Source organism: Mchenga conophoros, linkage group LG18 (genome assembly GCF_057382185.1).
Source record: "Mchenga conophoros isolate Kocher_MC1m ecotype Shallow Benthic linkage group LG18, M_conophoros_male_GT1.1, whole genome shotgun sequence".
In the NCBI taxonomy this organism is placed as follows: Eukaryota; Metazoa; Chordata; class Actinopteri; order Cichliformes; family Cichlidae; genus Mchenga; species Mchenga conophoros.
Genome location: NC_140543.1, coordinates 23,943,150 through 23,960,402, shown reverse-complemented (window position 1 = coordinate 23,960,402; position 17,253 = coordinate 23,943,150). Strand labels below are relative to the sequence as shown.

The 17,253-nt window shown below is 41.0% G+C and overlaps 2 protein-coding genes across 11 annotated transcripts in view; one reads left to right on the top strand and one right to left on the bottom strand.

Moving 5' to 3' along the window:
- LOC146553815 (SPRY domain-containing SOCS box protein 4-like) overlaps nucleotides 1-5,272 on the top strand; it is an 87,419-nt gene extending 82,147 nt beyond the window's left edge. For all 10 annotated transcript variants that reach the window (XM_085255138.1, XM_085255132.1, XM_085255137.1 and 7 more), the window contains one exon: nucleotides 4,910-5,272. In XM_085255138.1, the coding sequence (XP_085111264.1) occupies nucleotides 4,910-5,037 (128 nt within the window). In that variant the 3' untranslated portion in view covers nucleotides 5,038-5,272. The remainder of the gene's footprint in view (nucleotides 1-4,909) is intronic.
- Nucleotides 5,273-16,150: 10,878 nt separating this feature from the next.
- Nucleotides 16,151-17,253, bottom strand: part of clstn2a (calsyntenin 2a) — a 152,011-nt gene continuing 150,908 nt past the window's right edge. Inside the window, exons 17-18 of the mRNA XM_085253705.1 lie at nucleotides 16,612-16,802; nucleotides 16,151-16,444 (exon numbers count right to left, since the gene is read on the bottom strand). Of these exons, the coding sequence (XP_085109831.1) occupies nucleotides 16,229-16,444; nucleotides 16,612-16,802 (407 nt within the window). The 3' untranslated portion in view covers nucleotides 16,151-16,228. The remainder of the gene's footprint in view (nucleotides 16,445-16,611; nucleotides 16,803-17,253) is intronic.

Genomic DNA, 17,253 nt, shown 5'->3' with positions numbered 1-17,253 from the left:
TGTAAGGCATTTTAATGCACCATGGTTATCATTCACCTGATTCACTGCCAATCTTTAGGCTTCATTGCAAAGGAATTAATAATCCATCATGCGTAACGGCTACATGTAAGGCCGAAGCAGTGCAGTGTTGGATCCTTCAGTTTATTGAAGTAAAAATGACTCTTCCTCGAGGTGCTTTGATTTCCCCTTGTTATTTAACTAACAGCAGCTAATTAAGTCTCTGTTGTAGCAGAAAAAAATTAATGGCACAACCAGTGAATATTTACTTCTTTGTCTGATTATTTTAAGTCTTCAGGAAAGAGGAAAGGTACAGCTGACAGGGGCTCCCTCCGTGAGCAAGCAACAGTGCTGTTGCGTCGTAACTGAAACTGCAATAAACAAGCCTACAAGCATGTACAAATTAATTGGATGTGGTGTAAAATTGCTGCCTTTGATAAGTGAAGGCGCAGATCCCACACACACACAGACACACACCGTTAACTGACTGGCACTCAAAACATGTTGTAGCCACAGTAACTGTCTCTTTGACATTTTCAGATCCAGTCTTTTGCGCCTTAAGATGACTCGAATACCCAAATAGGTTTTTGCTGGCAGAACAAATGCTGGGATGCAGATCGAGCCAGCTTCGATTTCAGTTGAAGGAACGCAGAAGAATATAAGGCGTTCATATCACGTACGTTTATGGGATTAATCTTATCCGGGAAAAAGTGGAGTCTCCATAAAGATGATGACAGTAACGATGACAAGACAGGAGGTTGCGTATATACTTGACTGCGTTATGTAACGCTCACATATCCAAGATGCTTTATCTGTAGCCATCCACTAATTCGCCGTAACACATAAATACACTAGCCGCCTGTTTTCTTAGCAACAAAACAGCACATGTCACAGAGGATTTGTCAGATACACACTTCTGAACTCATTAGGCAGTGTGAGCATCGCAGGGATTTTAAAGCCCACGCCGATGTTTAACTCAGTGCAAAAAACCTCAAACATACCTGATCAGATTAAATTTCATTAGTTTCATTGGATAATATTTTAAGCCATATTTATATAAAGTCTCACAAGGTTTTTGAAACCTTTTCTTTCTTTTCCCCAGCAGCTTCACTCTTTGTTAGTTTTTGTCTTTAAAACACTGTTTTGTTGACATTTCCTTTACTTAAGTGCTCATTGCAAATACAGTACACAATCCCAGTGAGTAAATACTTTGAGAAGATTTGTCTCATTATTCTATTCCTGCATCAGAGACTGGGGGAATAACTAATTAAAAAGCAAGTCACAGTAAACTCTTTCTGTCTCTCTGGTCATCAGCCAGTGAGGTAGTAAAGCCAGCTTAGCATCCCTGATAGCTCTATATTTAGGTAGCTTACTGAGAACCTTCTGTGTTTGTTTGTGAGCTTTCAAACTGTGAATACGTTAAAATCCCAAACAGTAATCTGAGCCGCTAAAAGCTGTAGTTAAAAACAAACAAAACGTTGAAATGATGAATTAAGGAAAGGGGGAAATAATCAATGAAACATCAGTGCGTGTAAATCGTACATGTCACTCAAAACAGTTGTGTGCAGCTCATCGTATCAGATGCTGATGCCGCCGCAGAACAGCGCTCATCTACAGCGTCTTCCGTTACTGTAAGGCGAGCAGCTCTCATAATGGCAGAGTGGTCGAGAGTCAAACAGAGGTGAAAGTAGAAATCAGCGCCGTCGTCGTCATTGTGACTGCGCATAAGTAACACGCTGTTGCTGAGAGCGAGTGTGGATGGGCATTAATGTGACAGTTACACAGCAAGGTGTGGAAGACTGCTGTCACTGTCTGCTGTCCTGTTGGCTTAACCTTGAACATATTCATTCACGCACACACACAGCTACAGAGGACGTGATGGTAGAGGGCATCCAGTGTGTGTGTGTTTTGTCTTCAGGAAGAACAGCAGGGGGAGAGGGAGACTCGCAGGGTAGCAGTGCTTTAATGTCTCTCCAGAATTTTTTTGCATTGCACTTTACACCTTGAAATTATTGCGGTTATTAATTAAGCCTTTTTCTCTTTGGTGGAGGAGATGTTTCCAGTTTTGTGGATTATAACAAAAGAAAACGTAAGGCCAAGATAAACGAAGCCGTGCGGTGAGGTGAAGCATGGGGCGAAGTAAGAACCCGATAAATGTTGGATCCTGATCACTTTAAAAGTGCGAGTTAAGGCATTTGGTGCAAGTCTTAAAGTGCCCTTCTAATTTTTCTGACTCATGGTCCTGCCTTTCCTTCCAGTTGGTGCACTGATGATTAGCTGTCACTGTGTGGGGGTGCATTACTACTTTGGAAGGTGGATGCATTAACAGCACAATGCAATAAGCCGTGTTTTATGTGACTAATGTTTCTTCAGGTGGAGGAGTTTTAGGATGTCTGTCTGACTGCAAAGTTAATTCCCCCTCCCACTCATGCCCCACTCTGCTCTACTGTATGATTAGGCCAGTCAGATATGGTCATCAGCACTAACTGACACTGATGATACTGTTAGCTCCGTGTGGAGGAGGGTGTGAGGTTAAGTTGTTAACATTCAGTCTAGAAAGTTCATATTTAGCACTTAGCTAACCAGCCTTGGTTTTTTTTAAATGCTTATTTTATATTTGATTGCATAAACCACGAGCGTCAAACTTTCCTCCAAGTTGCATTCAATTTTTTTTTTTTTTCAATTTAATTTTAGTCATGTCCTGCTTCTGAGATGCTGCTTGCAGCTGCAGAGCTTTCGTGATGTCGAGGTGTCAGACTTCGTTAAGTGAAGTCACATCTGTCTCTAATAATTCCCATAAAAGCTGTTGGTTCATTTCCTGTTCCAGCTCATGACATAGCGATTCTTTTAAATAAGAGGAGATATTCACTGATGGGGACATTTCAGTAAACTGGTGCAGGTGACCCAGTTTCTAATTTTAGTTGTGACATTTCTGACTAATATTTTGTTGTTACCTGACTGCCAGCTAACCTGGGTATGATTGTGGTATATTTGAATCCTTTTGAATCTTTTACCAGTTGTTAATGGCTTAAGTATCAACATTTAGAAGTTACCAGCCTGTAATTATTGTTTGTCTGCAAGGCAGAACCCACAACTTGACAGTCTAATTACAGCGTATCTCACCTGAAAATGAGATGACACACTGAAATAACAACTGCATCCTACCTGCATCTCACACAGCTTACAATTTATTCTACACGAGGTCATTGGTTAATATTCTGGAAGCTGCTAAAAGCTCAACACTGTGTGGTAATCTCTAGAGGCAAATACATTTAATATGTCATGTTTCTTTTTTAATTCTTGACTTATTTTATAACAATAATGAACCACTACATTAAATATAACTAGCCATTATTGACATTCACACATAAGTTATTTTATCAGTTACCTGGTTAATATTTTTGTCTGTAATTGAAAAGAAGCTTTTAAAAATCTGTTGATAGGCTGAGTTCATGAAACTACAGTACTGTGCAAAAGACTGGACCCTGTCTCCAGAAATGTATAACACATGAAATAATAGGTGGCTGTTAAGAAGCCATTCTTAAGGAAGGGAAACAGGGAGAAAAGGCCGAATCCAAATTTGAAATATCTGGTTATCAAATCGTCATCAGTTTGCATGGAGGAGGTCAGAAGAGAGGTGCAGCAGTAAGGGTCCGCTGCCATCTGTAAAACACGGTGGAGGCTCTATCATGGTTTATGGTTGCATTTCAGCCAGTTGTGTTGGGATTTTCCCAAAATTGATGGAATGGATTGTCCTCCCTCTAGAGCCCAGACTGAATCAGTCTAATCATCTCGAGAGAAAACAGAATAAAAGGCAGCCAACATCCAAGGAAAAGCTTTAAATGTCCTTCAAGAAGCCTGGAAAAATATTCCTGAGGACTACTTAAAAGAAGGCTCAGACTGAATGAAGGTGGCCGTACTAAATATTGACTTTCAAACTCATTCAAATTGTACAACTTGTCTCATGTGCTGTATTTCCATGTATGTTTGCACGTGCTTCAATGAGTCACTGCACTTGTTTCCTGTTTTTCCCTGCGACATATAAAGAATTATGAGGTGGCTAAAGACTCGTACAGTACTGTGGATTTCTTTAAATCAGATGAAATCACAGAGCCTAGAGATATTGTGTTTACTCTATGCTTACAAAAGTAATAAAATAAAGTAAAAACAGAATTTAGAGAACGTAGAACTAGAGAATCTGTTTGTTTTTTAATTTTTTTTAAGAAATTTCTCATCATTATGTAGTTCCAATATTTTTAGGTGGAAAAGTGATCAAGTTCATTACACATGTAAAATATAATTCATGTGTCTTAGACAACAGACAACAGCAGCACAGTTCAGTCTCCTCTCGTCCTTTGCTGTGTTTGTGTCGAACTGCTTAGACCGCCGCCTCCAGTATCCGTTACCTCCTTAACTAAAGCTGAAGGTCAGAGAAAAGGTTGACCAGGGACCTTGACTGTAGACGAGATGTAACAGTGTCACACCGATGTGGACTAGTTTGAACTTTGTGCAAGATATGAGTGTATTTATAACCCAGCAGCCTGCTTCAAATGTGCTCTTAATCAGCGGGAGAGCAAGTCGAGAAGCATGTGTTTCTGTTTCAGTGGGTTTAAAGTAGTGGGCGCGTTTAAGGTGTCATTGATGGCGCCAGCGTGTGGAAAGTGTAAATATTTAAAGGTGTGCATCGTCACCCTCTATGACCCATTTCTCCTTTTTCTAATCTATTCATGTTTAACAAACATAAAGAGGTGTTACGCATGAAAAAATGGCTGAGGTATATTAACGTGGACATCAAGCAGATGGTCATAAGGGCATTTTTTTAAGTGCAGGTCGTGTTTTCAGTTATTTGTGTCAAATATGTTGACTTTCCTCTAACTTTAAACAAAACCTCTCCGTTTTCCCCTCTCCTCAGCTGAGCCTCTTCCTCTGATGGACCTGTGTCGGCGTGCGGCCAGAGTGGCGTTAGGTCGGGACCGGCTTCAAGAGATCGAGCGCCTTCCTCTGCCCCAGTCCTTAAAAAATTACCTCCAGTACCAGTGACTGACATCGGTAGAGCCAGCTGGGAATACAAGGAAGTCCGAAGATGGATGATCGATGCAAGCATGTCCACAGTGGGAGCGCCACAGCTCTTGCAGATTTCTAAAAGGATGGATATAAAGATGGTGTCTGAACTGACGGGGGTCAAACAAAGAATAGGACAGCACCAGCTTCTTTTGGATTTTGAGCTGCTTTTTTTCATTCGCGCAGAACTTGAAATAAATTCTTAATGATGGCGTCCCATCAGTGTCTCACTCATCCAGAATAAAAGCCCATCCTCAGATGGCACAGCGTGGTTAAGCAGTCGAAAAGACTGTGGTAAGACGACCACCGCCACCTAGTGACGGGAATAAAAACAGCACAGAGAAAGCACACTAAACCCATCCACGGAGGCCTTTCTGACGTGCAGTCAGCGACCATTATCATTGCTGTTGGATCCCATAGAGAGTGTTCGTGATCTCCACTGGCGCAGGCTGCAGAGTCCAGATGTCCAAAAGGATTTTAGCACTAATGTTTTTATCAGATTGACATCGGGCCGCGACCAAAAGCTCACACTGCATACAGAGCACATCAAAGTGTGGCTAATGGGCTCTATGCACAGTTTGAAAGTTAGTATGCCAAAAGATATGTCCTGGCTTCAGAGAGACATTAGTTAAAAGATAAGCCCTTTTCAGACATGTAGCATTTCTGGCCCTTTTAAATGAAGACTTAGAAAGATATTCGTAACAACTATACACGCACATAATGTTCGTCACGTTATGAAGAAAAAGTGCTCTCTTGCACTGATAATAAAAATTAGCTTAAGGCCGGGGGGGAGTCACTAGTTCTCACTCAGTTTTAAGATGTTTTAACATATGACAGATTTTAATCTACTGTTGTTTTATGAGATTCCAGTAGAGCTATATGGAAACCGTTTTACATACAGGATGTTTCTGATCCTGTATGTGTGGAAATCATTGAATTAGTCGACTGATTTAACCAAACGGATGTTTAGGCTGAGATTTCTGCCGACTTTTGTTTATGGTGCAGAATTTTCAAAAAGCTATAAAAAAGTAAAGTGATTCATCCTTTGCTGTGTGCAAAGTCTCTGCAACCAAAGCTTGCTCTAATGTGATTGATCAGTAGAACTCCAACAACATGTGCACTACTAACTGAAACCGGAGTGCTCCCACTAAGCAAAATCTTGTCCCTTGATTTTGCATATTTCACATACAGAATCTGGTACTATCATAGCTGAACAAAAGCTGAGAAATTAAGGGTATTTAATGTATAAACAACTTTAATAAGTTAGATTGAGCTCATTAACTGTACTTCACTGCCCTACAAACTACAGATTGTTTGAATATGGAGCTCCCAAAACTTCTGGAGCAATGAGGCTTTCAGTTGTAGCAGATGTAGCTGACGATCACCAACAATAATCAGCAGCCTGTCATCAGACTTTTAGTTTAGTGGAACTGCTCTGCGTGTCTGAAAGGGGCCAATCATGCTTGTTGTGTAAAGTATTGGAATTTTTTTTACTTTCTTTTTGATTCTTTGTTTTGTTTTTTACGGCACTGCGAACCATTCCTCACCAGACACTAGATTATGTATTACGATGTCATCTCACAACCAAAGTATATCACAGGAAGCTGCAGAGTGCACGAATGTATCTGCGAGCTGCAGGTCGCGGGCCGGACACGCTGTTGGCACGAAGACGCCACCTGCCGCTGTTTGTAGCACCCCGCTGTAGCTCACCGCGGGCGGACGGTATCCGTCGCGCTCGCCGCACAACTGTCTTAATGACCACGAACGACAAACTGACAGGGGCGGATCTAAGCCGACTCGGTCCGCGACTCGAGGCTGTAGCGGCGCGGGCGATGTGCTGCTGGCTCATAATAGGATGCAGATGACCAATGCACAACCACACACGTGCTCACTGAAGACCAATCACGTTTTCTTTCCAATTAATGACTTAAGTCACTTTTTTTTGGTTTGATTTTTTTTTTTTTTTTACTCTTGGGTTTATATCCTTCATTAATATTATTATTAATATTATTATTGTTATTGTGAGTGTGGGGGTCTGACTGATGACGGTAGGAAGACGATGTTTATTTATAACAGGCTAGTTCTGTTTGTTTCATTAAACTGATCATTGATGGTTACATTCAGGTAAATTAAATGCAAAGATGCTGACGATGAAGGGAGAGAAATTAAAAATTGTTTGTTCGATGCTGCTTTTATTATTATTAATATTATTTTATTATTATTAATATTATTATTATTTGTGATGGCGGTGGTCTTACCTCCTGTTTCTGTAGGTTAGGATGGGGGAGGAAAGGACCTGTTCACGTACGTAGTCGAATGTATGGACAGACAGTGCAGTTGAGATGTCAACAGACATGAAATGTGAATAAAAGCCAAGTGAATTTCAAACTAAATCTCTGTGTTTCTCTTCTTTACTTCATCTCGTAAACTGGGCCCGAAAACAGCAGACTGCAGGAGCGTTTACAGTGCTAAAGTCAGCCTAAACACATCTTACAAGAAAAAAGATGAATAAATAAGGTGCGAGTCCATTGGGTCGACAGTTTCAGCATCTTTAATTGCATCTCCGGGAGCATTTTATCTCCCAAGCAAGGCTTTGGTAGGCAAAATTGGGCTGTTAAGTATTTAGCTGTAAGTTCTTGTCAAGTGTGCAGTTTCCACTTGAGGATGTAAACGGCTAATGCTGTACTCATCAGCTCCTGCAGCTGTAAATACAGCTCACGCTCAGCCAGAGAGAGATACCGATGCCCTAAAACGTCCGGAGCGCAAACACAAACATTACCGAGGCTCACTGTGGTTTTAGGCGTCATATTTCCGCTGCACAATCTGAAATCAGACTCCCACTGAAACATCATTAGGTCCAGGCTCACCATATCTCAGCACACAGGGGACTGTTTTGGAGATCAATAGCAGACAGACCATGTAATGATGCTCCTGCGTCATCATCCTGCCATAGATGGATCCAACACTTAGTTTAACAGGACATTGTGTATCCTTAAAGAGTCTGTGAGTGTGTGTTTATGTCTAACAGAAGGCAGACCATCAGCAGTTTTATCTGCCTAATGAGTCACATGAGCATACATCTTGCTCAAACTCCACAGCAGATCTGGTAATCTTGTTTTTAATATGAGACAGTAAATTCAAAAAGACATCTCTGTGTGTATCTTACATTCAGAGACAACAATGCTTTAATTTAAAAATATATACATTTAAATTGGTGGATGGTTAACATTGTTATTCACTGCATCCTTGCAGTTATCAATAATTTTAATAACTAAAGTAAATCCCACAACCTTACTTAGACTGGCCTGGGGAGACTCACCTCCTTCATGGAAGTAGAAAATATGTGAAATGTTATTACAACAACAGGCACTTCTCCATGATGGATTATAGACAACAAGCCTTCCTTCTACTTTTAGATTTTTCACTTCAATCTGCCCCCAAAGAATATCTTGCATCTCTCAAATAACACAAAAGTCATTCGAGATCAATTCACACAACAATTTCAAACTTGTGTAGCTTGGAAAATGACCTCATATAAATATCTCCAGTTCCACGTCTGTGCTCTCGCCAAGTGTCCGAGCAAAAAGTAAAGCAGCTTAGTGAAATGTATGGTGTGACAAAAATCTGGAGAGCACAGCAGAGGCAAGCATGAGTATCATGTCTTCGGTAGTAAAATCCTTTTAGCTTATACTAAAATAAAATATCTGACCTTAGAGGAATACAGTGCCTGCTGTATCCAGTCTGTTCAAAACATTTGACCCTCATGCTCGCTAAAGCAGAGAATTGGCAACAAAGCTGCTGTTATTTTCTATTCTGGGACTTGGGCAGGAAGCAGAGGTGTGAAAAGGGTCCGCAACACAACGCGCCTTTCCTTTTTTCCTCCCCGAGTTAGATAGTTTGGCCTCGGAGTGGCGATAAAGACCAGGAGAGAAAATGTTTAAAGTGGAGAGCTATCTGAATAAACAGCAGCGACATCCTTCAATATTTTGCTTTCCTGTCATCAGTTTTTAGATAAAAAAAGGGACTCGCTGAACAAATGTGCTGAGGGAAACAAACATTATGTGTTGCCAATGTAGCTGAGCGAGCCAGAGCACTCATCACATAAAACTGTTATGACTGTGACCATCTGGGACTGCATGGGCTGTTTTGGCTGTGGCGCTACAGTGTTTTTCAGTGTGCTCATACCAGCCCTGAAAAAAATCAACACAGAGAGACAAAGAGAAGAGGGAACTCCCACTTTGCCTTTAAGCAAGGAGAATGTTACTTCTTAGCCAGAAGAATAATAATTACGTGCATTTGCACTGCAGCCTCTCATCTACCCCAGCAGATCAGCACACACGCAGCGGTCCATTAGTGAAGTAAAAAACAAAACAAGAGGACAGGTTGAAACGCGAAGGAAAAGAACAGGGATGAGAAACAGGACCCTTTGCCTGATAACAGGGTTGATGGTGTTGCTATGGTGTGTGACACACATACGAGGGACTGTGTGCGTGCAAGTCTGTAAGTGTGTCGGAAAATTAGTAGGCAAAGCACAGAAACACACACATACTATATGTCCGTAGTTTTTCCAGCCAATGCTGGAACAGTCCAACAGGATGAAACTGTGTTAATCCTGTGTTTAAATATCCTAACCCATTCCAGAGGGTGTGTTTGATGTGTGTCAGAGCGTGACAGTTTTTGTCCACTTGGTTTCATCCCTCAGTGTTAAAGTTGCATATCTTGATCATGAGTGTTAGCATATCCTTGTCTTTGGATAAATATGGGGAACATCCATACATCCATCCATCGGTTATTCAATTCCACTCTGGCCAGGTTGCCGGGGAACAACAACATTAAATTAATTTACAGTGAAAAAGCCAATCAAGAGATCTACAGACTATAAAAAACAACAACACATATTTGCAGTAAAAGAGCTGAACAAAGTCAATAGCTATTAATTGCATTCTGGCACCTCTGAGGTCCATTACAGTGTTATTGAACATGCGGTGCTCTTCAGTTAAGAAGGCACATTAAGCTACTAATTAGTCAATTGCATTTCTTCATCCTCAGGGATCCAGTGTGTACAGAAGTGAACAGTCAGCAATACTGTGAACACCAAGCCAGAACAAAGCTGCAACTCTTTATATGCACAAGATCTTAGTGTTTAATAGATCCACTTTAATGAGTGCCGGTCAATGAAAAGCTCTGTGGGATCACCACTGACTGACCACACGCTGAGGCTTCTGAACACTTCTTGCAAACTTCAAATTAAGAGTCATTTTAGGATGCTTATGAGACATCAAAGCGCCAATGACAAAAGTTAAATATGCTTTAGTTTAGGCTCACACATGCCAACACGTGTGTTGGCATGTGTGAGCCTAACACAAAAAGTAAGGAAATTTGTGTTTGTGCGATTATTTCTTTGTTGTAGCAATGCTTCTTTGCAATAAATCATATTCTGTTCCAAAGCCTGTTTATTTCACTTAAATGGTCCCACATTTGTTGAGCAGCAGAGTTGAGTATGCAGGTTGCACCCATGAAAAACTTGCCAAATCTTCTCTGCCAAACAGCCTATTTTGCTGCTGAACCTTGTTTTGAGCTTCTGGTTCCCACCCGGGGCTGACTATCAGGCGTCTGATTAGCACCTTTTAGTCAGCGTCTGTGAGCATGGACCCTGCTACAGCAGTCAGTTGTTGTCTCCTCTAAGCATGCCACGTTTGACTGATCTGGATAGAGCCTGTAAAATAGGCCAACTTCGAGCAGTGTTATTTGGAGTGAGCCCAAGTACCATCTCCAGATTGAAGAATGAGTTCCATATAATGGACGATGTCAGAGACGGGCTGCAGAGTGGCCGTCCTAAGAAGACCGAATGGGCAGTCTGCCACTGATTTGCAGTTAAGGTTTGTGGGACAATATGACCGACGGCTCTCTACGAAGCAGCTCTGGAACAAACTTCACACAGCCAATGTTATATTCAGTAAGGAGTCCAGATTCTGCCTACAATAGTTGGATGAAAAGGTTAAAAGGTGGAGAAGACGCAGAGAAAGCTATCCTGATTATGCACTAATAGGTTAACACCTTAGGTGGAGGAAGTGTGACGGTGTGGGGCAGCATCTCCCTCGCTGGAAAAAAAGGCTTTTAATCATGGGAAGTAATCTCAATGCAGAGAGATGTCTGCAACCAGAGGCAATCCCATATCTCGTTGCCATGGACAACCAAACTTTGACCTCCATGTTTATCCCAGACTACCTACTGCCTGCAGTCCTGACCTCAACCCTGTTGAAAACTTGTGTGATCAGTCTGGGCGTGCTGTTTGTGCCAAACTCTTGAAGAATGGGATGTCATCCCACAGCAGTGTGTGACCAAGTTGGTCACCAGCATGAGTAGACTGTGGCAGGCTGCTGTGGTGGTGTATGTTTGTCCATATGCTACTCAGGCCCCTTTTTGCTAAATGAATCCATTTTTAAAATTGCCAATATGTTTCTTGTTTCTTCAGACTTCAATCACCCAATCCATTAAACGACACCGAAGAAGAGTCAGCAGCAGAATAAGCTGTTTGGCATTGGCAGAGAAGATTTGGCAAGTTTTTCATGGACACAGCCCACACACTCAACTCTGCTGCTCAACTCACAAATGCATTTGTCTTACAAATGTGGCATCATTTAAGGGGAAATAAACTGGCTTTCCAACAATATAAGATTTACTGCCAAGAAACATCGTTACAGCAAAAACCAAGTGTGAAGTTTAGTTACATGTACAGTTTGGCTTTCTGCAGGAAAGCTGACAAGTGGCTGTTTGTTTCATTTTAAAATATTGCAAGATAAGATTAAACTTACAACCTGTTTAACAGCGCATAAATTCATATTGGTATGTGTTCCTCTTCATCAGCCAACAACCGTGCATGTAACAGTTTTCTGTTTTTTGTCGAGTTTTCGCAGAACTGATCTCTCAACGTGCAGTCATTGGAAGGTGAGTTAGGCCTTCCACCAGCAGGGGGCAGTAATGCTTCACAGTTGTGAGCTGAACCTTGTAAGATCGGTTTGCATGTATTTAGTATGTATTTGTATTAATGTGAGATTTGGCAGGGGGCGAGAATAAAGAAAAAAACAAGTAAAAATGTCGCATTGGGCGCTTCAGTCGATTTCTTTTCTTTGTGTACAGTCTGTGATCAGCTGACCTGCTGCTGCGCTGACATTTAGTGCTCTTTGCGGATTTAGCCAGCTGAAGTCAGATATAAGTAGATGTTACATGAGCTGTATGACTGATTCCCAACTCCTGGATAAGACAAAGCGACTATAAAAGGTAACCAAGATGATCGGATCAGTGTTACCTTACACTGAGCAGCTACATCTATATTTTTATATACAGCATAAACCTGCTCTTGTTCTCCAAACAGCTGTTGTCCTGTGGCACAATCATTACATCATGTTCAGAGCTGTGTCTCTGAACATGTTGCACACCCCAGGGCAGCAGCAGCAGTCTCCCTCGCTCTGGACACGCACAGTGATTCACAACTGTTGTGTTTTCAATATGTCCCAGTTGCACAATATTGCATCACTGAATGCACACTATCCCAATCAGTGAGAATCTTTACCACAACATTTAGCTTTTTCTAATTCAATAAAAATGAATATTACACGAGTTTAGATTAATATTTATCTTTTTTTATGAAAAAGTAAGAACAAAACAAAAAACAAATAAACATTTTAATCTAAGAAATTGATCAAACAAGCAGCTGTGAAGCCGAGCTGTTTAGGGCAAGGCGCTTTTGTTTTTGTTGCTGTAGCGCCCTCTAGTGACCAAAGGAAAAAGCGTTTTCCCAATAATGGTGCCACCACTTTTGTAACATGTTGATATTGATATATATGACATATTTGATTAAATCTCCAAAAAGTTATAAGAACATACATTCAATTTCATTTATATAGCAGCAAATCGCAACAACAGTCACCTCAAGGTGCTTTATAGTGTAAGATAAAGACCTTACAACAATATGAGAGAAAACCTCAACTAACAAATGACAAATGACCCCCGTTAGATGTAATGATTAAATACAAACACACAGAGTGAAGAGTTCAGTGAAGAAGAAACAGTCGGTCCCATCATAGTGTGCTGTTAACTGTGCCTGTGCCTTTACTACGCATATGAAAATAGAAACTGTGAAACCTGAAACTCCAAATTTAAACAAAAACGGGCAAATAGCTCAAAGGTTAGACAATAAAAAGACCATGATGATGAAGGAAATAAAGGTTAGTATTTGCAATTACACCTGCACCCACTGACAGAAACAGAGAGAGGCTGACAAATTGTTGTAGCGTCAGCTGAGTGCTGCACCTTGTGGCACAGTATGACCCAGCTGTTTTGGCACGTGGGGTCCTAAAACGACTGAATATGCAGAAATAATCCTTGCTAATAATAACCTGCTATGCACATACAATATGTTCTGGGCAATTATATGAAAAACAGTCCAGTGATTATTTTAAGGGATGAAGACAAGGATCATTTCAGGATTGTCCCCCCTCCAAAAAACAGAAGATGCAGGTAAGTGATTGAAAATTCAAAGTTCCCCCCAATTTATTTTGGGACCTTTTAAAAACTCTTGTTTCTGGGTTTTCAAACTGCTCACCTCGTGCACGAACCATTTTGCAGATTGAAAATCTATTACACAGAGCATCTTCCTTCCTTTTGGCTCAGAGGCAATTTGAATAAACACAGTGATTCCATGTGAACCCCACCTGCCTCTGTCTGTGTAAGCCTGTAATGAAAACAAATGAAACACACAGGCAGCCAGCTCCAGCATGATGCATTCATGCAGCTGGCCAACACCTACAATGATAGCTCATTAATTATTCAATTTATAAGCTGCTCGACACACACACACGCGCACACGCATGCACACACAGTGCACACACAGTGCACATCAGGTCAGGTGTATAGCGTAGAGACAGGAAGGAGAGCTTTGTAGAGTCTAAAACAAGTCTTTATTGGTCAATATACAGGAAGCAGTGGGATGACCACTAAAGAGAGAGAAATCCCAACCACAGAGTTTACAAAAAGAAAAAGAAACTGATATATAAAATAAGTGTCTTGAACATTTTTACAGGGTTTGTTATTATATGTAAAAGAACCTTTTTTTAATCTTTAATCTTCAGAAGCATATTATGACAAAGAGGGAGGGAAAAAGGAAACAAGGCAGTTATTTCACAATGATGACATCACAACCACAGGCCAACAGAAGGAGGGACAGGTGAGCAGGACACATAGTATCAGAGAGCTCAGTGAGAGAGGTCGTCATAGATACTGTCCACACACGAACGTGTGACCGGTGCTTTCCTGTGAGCAAAGATGGGAATGTCACGGTTTCTTTTAGCTTTTAAACAAACTGGAATTTAATTTTGTCAGAGTGAGTGTTAATCAGTAATGACGCCGGTACAAAGAGGAATGACTGTAAGTGAAGTATCCACTTCTTCTTGTAGCTGTGGTGAAGTTGTGCAGGAATGTGGATATACTGTATAAGCGCTGCTTCTTTTCTCCTAAATTTACCACCGTTTCTGTCAACATCTACGCACGACTTCAAACGGGCGCTCCGACAACTTTGCACAATGAATTTACTTTCCTTTACATGAGGGATAAAAACAGCACGCTGATATCTGTGGGTGTCCTTTGCTTTGACATGAAAGCCTGTGTTACAAGCTGCAGATGTGGACTTCTGCAGCCAGTTTCACAGACGCGCCTGTTGCAACTGAACAAAATAGGAAAGAAAATCCTACTTTGTTGGTTTTGCTAAAGGCGAGATCCTACAGTATATAACTCATTATAAATTGTTGGCATCAAAAGCTATTTTATTTGCTCAAGGACGCTGTACGCAACATTAGACATCACAGCGGCCTGACTCTGAGACAAGTCTAACTAGATAAACTCGTGACAAGTTAGGTGTTTGTGAAACCGGCAGGTCTAAGATGAGATGCTACTGACTGATAGATGGGAAGTGCAATGTATATTGTTTCTGGAAAATGATCAATACTAGGCACTAAAGTCAGGATATTATAGCCTGTTCTGCATCAATTCTATATCTGTCTCTTATATCTGGAGTACCCCTGTTTCTGTGCACCGATCCTTTATGGTAGGTCCATAATTGCATAGAGGACTCCCTTTACTATGGATAAAACCAAAGGAAACATGGGGTCATAGTGGCAAACTGCAACATTTCTGTATCACTGCATGTGCTGAGTAAAAACCAAAGTTAGCTACTCCTAAACAGTAAACATTTGGGCCACAGCACGGATAGATCTGGCACACACACACACAGATGCAAACAATCAGCTTCTAAGCTAATGGAAAAGTGACTGTTTTAGCTTCAAGATAATCCAAGGAACTCAAAGATGAAAGATTCCGTTTAAAAATTGATATTTCTACTTTGTTCTGTACATGCAGTAAATCAGGACAAATGTGGAATGTTTCTCTTTAGTGTCCAGGCCACAGAACCACAGACTTTAAGGACATAAACGTGTTGTGGTTGAGAAGAGAGGAAACACAGAGAGAGCACAGCTATGTCATACCTACTATCAGGGCCATGGGAATTCTACGTAAAGATGTTACAGATACATGAACTAGCTGATGCGTAGATGGATAGACCTTGCTGTTAAATTGATAAAAACAATCAGTTTGATGGATAAAAGATTTAAAAGTAACGGAGGATACGATACACATACTGAACACTGGGATAAAAGTCAATTTTAAGCTTGTGTTTCGTATCAGTGTCACATCATTTAAGATCTGGCTCGTGGCTCAGAGTTTGGGACTGAATTTATAATGTGCCCACATAATAAATGACTCGACTGTGCTTGTTTGACATATTTTTCTCTGCTTTACTGGTTGTGACGTGAATAATGATGCACACACAGACAACGATTTCCATTCAGTCATACGCCATGTTTGACTGCGTCCAGCAGGGGGAGATGTTACATTAAAAATGACAACATGGGAAGATTCGAAGAGTATTTTCCAGCAACAGATTGTAAATTATTTCATCAGAGTGTGTGTGTGTGTGTGTGTGTGTATATACCTTTACAGAGCATGAAGGAATGTCTGGTTGATACGTGTGTGCTGTGTATTTTTATGTGTGTGTCCGATGAGAATGTGCATGAGCGTGTGTTTGTGCACATATGTGTCAATGTTTACATGTTCGTGATCAGTATGTTATGGAGGAACTGTCCCATCCGAGTTTCCCCTTCTGCTTTCTCTCTTTAGCAGCTTCTCTCCCTTCATCATCATCTTCCTCTTCATCGCTGTTCTCCGACTCAACACTTGTCACTCCTCCCACCAGCTCTTCCTCCTCCTCTTCTTCCTCCTCCTCATGTTCTTCTTGCCTTACCTCATCACCCAGAGCCTGAGGTCCTCCTATGTTCTAGAGAACAACAAACAAAAATCAGCGTATAAACGACACAACTGCAGGTACGTTCATACTGTTAACAAGTACTGTGGACATTATCTTCAGTCTTCCACTCTGTCCTTCTTCTAAAGAAAATACCCTGATAATGGCATTAAATGCTAAACCACATCTTTCAGAGTTACCTCCATGGGGTTGACAGTGATGGTGAGCGCAGAGTTGTCCCACTCTTCCTCAGCATCTTTGACCTCATCTTCGTCCTCTCTCGACCCTTCCTGATGTGTGGCGTGGATCCTGTAGACTCCAATAACCACGATCACTACCAGTGCTGCGATACAAACCACGATAACAACTGTGGCTGCAGGAGGTGCCGATCCTGTAAAAAACAGTGATTAAAGTAATTATGCATATACACACACACACACACACACACACACACACACACACACACACACACACACACACACACACACACACACACACACACACACACACACACACAATAATAATAATAACAGTGGTTTCCTATGATACTCATCGTTTCCCTTAAGTTCTCTAACGATCCTGTAAAAAACGAATGAAAATGCTTTACATCGGAGTAACAGAGTACAAGTAAACTAAATGCTCATTAGAATCATAAATTAGAAATTGCAGTGGGGCCACAGTAGTGACTGAATGTACAATTTTGCTATTCAACTGTTTATTTACTGTTATGTTATCTATCTTATGTATCTTCTTTGTTAAACAACACAGTTAGCTAGCTTGCGTACATTTATCAAACACTTGGTTTTTATACTTTTAGCTATATTCCAACTGTTAGTTTTTAC